Raw genomic sequence first — 5,259 nt, forward strand, 5'->3', positions numbered from 1 at the left:
CACACATCATGTTGTCAATATTGTCTGGTTGTACACCATCTCCATGATCTACGCTTATTTGTAGACAAATCTACGCTCATTTTCTCAGAAGTGGGTTATCCTTGTATCTCTCTTTAGAGTTATACGGGATCCCGGACTGACTAAGTACTTGAATTGTTCTGAGCTGGACTAATTAAATGAGAAAAGTTTCCTTGTAAAAGGAATATCCTGCCATAGAAACTATACAATATATAGAATGAATGGAGGAATTTTAATGAGATCTGGCAGTCTAAGGAATTAAGAGATACCAAATTAATCTGTTTTCGAATTCTTTTTCATATTCAGAATAGGTTCTTTGAAAAAACTATGAAACCAGTGTGTCTAAAAATCGCCTAAACAATCCTTCTGTTATCAATCTAAACTAACTTTGAGCATGGAAAAAAGCCAGCCATAAATATAGTTAAAAAATAGAATAATAAGCTTGATAAATTGGATGAGAAACACCCAGAAAACAGAAAAGCAACACACAACATTCTCCACAACTTTGTGCAACATATTCTCTGTTGATAAAATTCTATAAAACACAAATACAAGCAACCCATCATCAATTCATACAATAGGTAGAGCTCAACATTTCACATAAGATGCTGATAATCTATTCTGTTCACACCGTAATACAATGATCAATACTCCCATGTATTCCAAATCTATATTTGGTTATTAGATCACAGTCCGTGATTCATGATCAGAATGATATAAAACCAAAAGAATCAAAATAAATAAAAAGATCAATGCTTTATAAAAAGACAGGGAAGGAGCCATAAATTGTATAATTAAAACTTAATAAATTGGATGAAAAACACCCAGAAAGCTTAAAGAGAGCACACAACATTTTCCACAACTTTGTGTAATATATTCTCTGCTTATATTTATCTTGATCAATTTTTTATAAAACGCAAATACAAGCAACCCATCAATTCATACAATATTTAGAGCTCAGCATTCCACATAAGATGCTGATAATCTATTATGTTCACACTATAATATATTGATCAATACTCCCATGTATTCCAAATCCATATTTGGCTACTAGATCTAACAACTACCTACTTCAGTAGAAAGTACTAATATAAAAAAATAAAAGATCATATCCTTACAGATGTGGGTTCCAGGAGCACTTGAGAGTCTCCAAAACTGGAGTCATCCCAGCTTCCAAGGATATTTTTGAAGGCCTGCAAAAGCAAAGCAGGAGAGGTCAACTGTGGTAAGTGACCATTTGTGTCAAGAATATTCACTGTATTGTTTCCCCCCGCCAGATTGCACTGCATATAGTATGGGACACTCAGTGGAACAGCTATGTCCTTTGTAGTCTGGATGATGCTACACGGGGTTTTCACATCACTCAAAATGTTTCTTACATCACTCTCAAAGATGGTTTTGGCAATTGCAAGAGCAATTTCAGGTTTCATACTCATCATGGTTCTGGTGAATTCCTTAACCACTGAGGGCTCATCTGCACCGACTACCAAAGGAGCAAACCCTGAAACCCAAGTTGCAAAATCAGATTCTATAGCAATGTAAAGTCTATCAACATCCTCACGATCGAATCCTCCTTGGTAGGATTCATCATTCAAATACCTGTAAAAACAAAACCAACAAAAACAAATCAGATGAATATCAAGTAGAGAATTATTTATGAACCCAATATGGCAGTAACAGGACATTAGGTTTTCACATTTTATGTTAATATGATTTGAGCTTTTGGTTTTGATTGTGCGTTCTTTTTTTCTTATCGATGTTTCAAATCATACTTCTATGATTCATCATCAGGATGAAGAGCTCGAGTATAATGATGGATCATTGAATATGATTGAATGCGCTGACGAGAAGAAAGAAAACACAGTCAAAAATAGAAGCTCAGATCATAATACGACAGTAGTTCAGTTATTTCATATATCTACCTATCTTACCTTGGAGAAGCACATAATAGGATTAGTCTTTCAAACAGTTGGGGCCTTTGAATGGAGGCAATACAGCCCACCATGCCAGAAACCGAGTGGCCAACATAAAAACATTTCTCAACTTCAAGCTCCTCAAGAATGGTGAGAAGATCAGTTGCATAAGAAGAAAGTGATGTATATCTATCAAAATCAAAATGATTGGGATTGACACTCCCAGAGAATACCATGTCAAACAATACAACCTTAAAATTAGATGCCAAGTAGGGCAAAATACTCTGCCAAACAGATTGGTCTCCTCCAAAACCATGTGAAAGCACTATAACTCTGTTCCCAGAGCCTATTACTTTCACATTTAAGGCAGTACTCAACAATCCAGATTGCTTCATTGACATCTTGAAGAGAATTTGAAGGGCTGAATGCTTTAGAAAGTACCGACAGTATGACAGCAGAGATTTTTCAGCTATGAACCTGATACCGGCTCTATATTTTATAAGAGAACTTAGATGAATCTCTGTGGACAATAGAAGATCATGAGGCGTTCATATAGGCTTGTGTTCAGGGTGCACAAAAGCTCCTAAATTGATTAGGATAAGTACAAAAAACATCTTTTTGCTCGCACATGTGATGGTAATGACTAGATTTCAATGTGTGGTTGCAATCGCCTGGTCAGTAAGACCAATTCAGATTGTAAATAGCTATACCCATCAAGTTTACTAAAGAGATAACTATAAAATTCCTGGTAGTCTTCAGGACAAATGCAGTTTTTGATAGTGATTAAGAAACTAATAATATTGACATGATCCATGCGCATTGACCGCCCAATCTACACAACACAAAATTAAACAGTATTCATCTTCTAGAATACCAACCCCAGAATTTTTGTTAGCTCAGGGTCAAATACACACAAAATAATGGAGAGCATCACATGGCAAACGTCACAAATTAATATATTAAAAAAATTATTATGTGGGATTTTAATTAGATTATGTTAGAATGAATTTGTATTGGCTTATAAACTTATCTTTTTAAATATTAAACTAACTCCAAAACCCATTATCGATGGGAAAGTTTTCAAAACTAACAATAAAATATTAATTATAAAATAATAACGTATTATTAATTATAAACATTTTGGATCAACAAATCTAAGAACCCTTCCTAGTCTAAAGTGGACCAAAAGATGAGCTAGTGTATCTATTGATCTGCATCATCTTGTCACTATATAAACTTTTCCTCTTATCTCTTGGTACCAATCAACCGGTGTTGACACCTATATGCATCCCCTTGATGCCTAATTCTTTGCACCATATTCTTATGTAAGCAACACCTATTAGTCATGTACATCTAGTGCTTTGTGTCATTGCCTCACACAATCTCGCAATCTAAAATCTATTGCCTTTTCCCAATTATAGCTGACACAAATATGTTCAAATTCATTATCTATTAGTGACATGTCTCTAGTCATCTATACCACATGTAGTGTGAGAAAATGACCATTGTTATGATGATTCCTTATACTTACAACCCTTGTGTCCATTCTCACTTGATGACCAACTATTTACCCACATATCAATTGACTATGCGTTGTGTCTACTTCTCTAGCATTAGAAACACCTACTAGAAGTATAAAACTATTAGCCAATTGACCATGAAGACCTATTTTCCCCCTATCAGTAAAGAGGTGGAAACAAAATAACATAACTCTAATAAACCACCACTCTACATGAATGCTCAACCAAAGGAAACCAAAATTCAACACAACACGACATGTTGCGTTACTGATCAAAGACACTATTAAACTAATTTAAAATTGACACTAATCTAAGTAATATTGCATCCAAAAAATACCTAGTTCAAGCCCTTTATGCAACAAAACTTTCAAAATAACCCACCATTAGCATAGAAAACATTATGAAGTGGGACTTCACATTACAATGAACTTGCATTGGCTTATAAAACCGTTCATTTAATAACTACCAAACTAATCTCAAAGCAACCTGGCTTGCAAGAAAGTTTCCAAAACTAAAAGCAAAATATTAACTACAAACTAGCACAATATTACTAACAACAAACACTTTGGATCAATAAACCTAACAAATTTGCAGTTCATCAAGACAATGCAACAATTATAAACCATGCAAGGTCCAAAACTTTTTCAAACCATTAACGAAGAAGAATACACACATATAAATATGTGGTTACTCCATATCTTCGATATCAACAACACAATACAACAATTATAAAACTATGCAAGACCCAAAACATTTTTCAAATGATTAACAAAGAAGAATAGAGACAAATAAATATGCAACTCCTCCATATATCTCCACTATATAAGAATACATGTAAATACAAGAGATAGTGTAACCACTTTCCAACCACCCAAATAACAACCTCTCAATTGAAAATGTTTAATTATAACCACTCTAAGACGTAAAATATAAAGAAATACATCATACTAGATATCACAAAGAAAACTCAAGAAACAACTAAAAGTCATATGGATAAGTTCATTGAGTCCCCTATTAAATCAATAGCTATCAAAATATTTTCAAGCCATTAATTAAGAAGACTAGAGACAAATAGATATGTGGCGAGTCCATATCTCCGAAATCTCCACTATATAACAATACATATAAATACAACTGATAATGTAACCACTTTTCAACCACTCAAATAACCATCCTTCAATTGAAAATGTTTAATTCTTACCATACACAACATCACATAGAATATTCAAGAATGGATAAGTTCAATGAATCCCCTAATACATTAAGACTTTGAGTCAAGATTTTGTAGTTTCTTTATCAATTTAAGTGGCAGTCAAAACCCTAAAAGACAGACAAATTGCAAGGCATCCCCACAAAAAAATCTTTTGTTAGTAAATCCAAGAAGAAAAGCCAATTCTCCAAGTCAAGATAACGTGATCCTGGTTGTAGGAATTTGGCAGACCTCCTTTGGCTTTTTAGTGTTGTCGTATCCTTGTGGGTATATTCTTTTGCCCTTACCCCAATGCATTGCAGGGGGAGATAAGCTTTTGCTTTCAATCCATTAATAACTGTAGGCAAGGACAGAAGTATGTCATATCAGTAAGCTTTGGGAATTAAAGAAGAAAAAGGTCTTTTTGTCAAGTAGTGAGAAGATAGTTAATGGAGATCTAACCATTGGGGCTGACGGGCCATCTGTATACAAAAAGTAAGCCTGTTTTTTGCACGCTGTTGTTATCTTCATTACGTTTTTTGCACGCCAATGTCTGTCCATGAAGTAGACAAATCCAAAACATACACGGACTATAGTGCCTGTTTTTTAATGCAACCTG

The 5,259-nt window shown here is 34.2% G+C and overlaps 1 protein-coding gene across 1 annotated transcript; it reads right to left on the minus strand.

The window, feature by feature from the left end:
* Positions 1-881: 881 nt before the first annotated feature.
* Positions 882-2,598, minus strand: LOC131060258 (strigolactone esterase D14). Its single transcript, XM_057993434.1, has 2 exons — positions 1,950-2,598; positions 882-1,617 (listed from the first exon to the last, which is right to left on the minus strand). Exons 1-2 carry the CDS (start codon positions 2,330-2,332, stop codon positions 1,125-1,127), a joined length of 876 nt encoding a protein of 291 aa, XP_057849417.1. The 5' UTR covers positions 2,333-2,598; the 3' UTR covers positions 882-1,124.
* Positions 2,599-5,259: the final 2,661 nt, after the last annotated feature.

This window comes from Cryptomeria japonica, chromosome 1, assembly GCF_030272615.1.
Source record: "Cryptomeria japonica chromosome 1, Sugi_1.0, whole genome shotgun sequence".
NCBI lineage: Eukaryota > Viridiplantae > Streptophyta > Pinopsida > Cupressales > Cupressaceae > Cryptomeria > Cryptomeria japonica.

Excerpts from the sequence above, each read along its gene's own strand:
- LOC131060258 (XM_057993434.1), bottom strand. The coding sequence starts at position 2,332 with ATGTCAATGAAGCAATCTGGATTGTTGAGTACTGCCTTAAATGTGAAA. Across the intron at positions 1,618-1,949 it reads CTATTATGTGCTTCTCCAAG|GTATTTGAATGATGAATCCT; the intron begins GTAAGATAGGTA and ends TTGTTTTTACAG.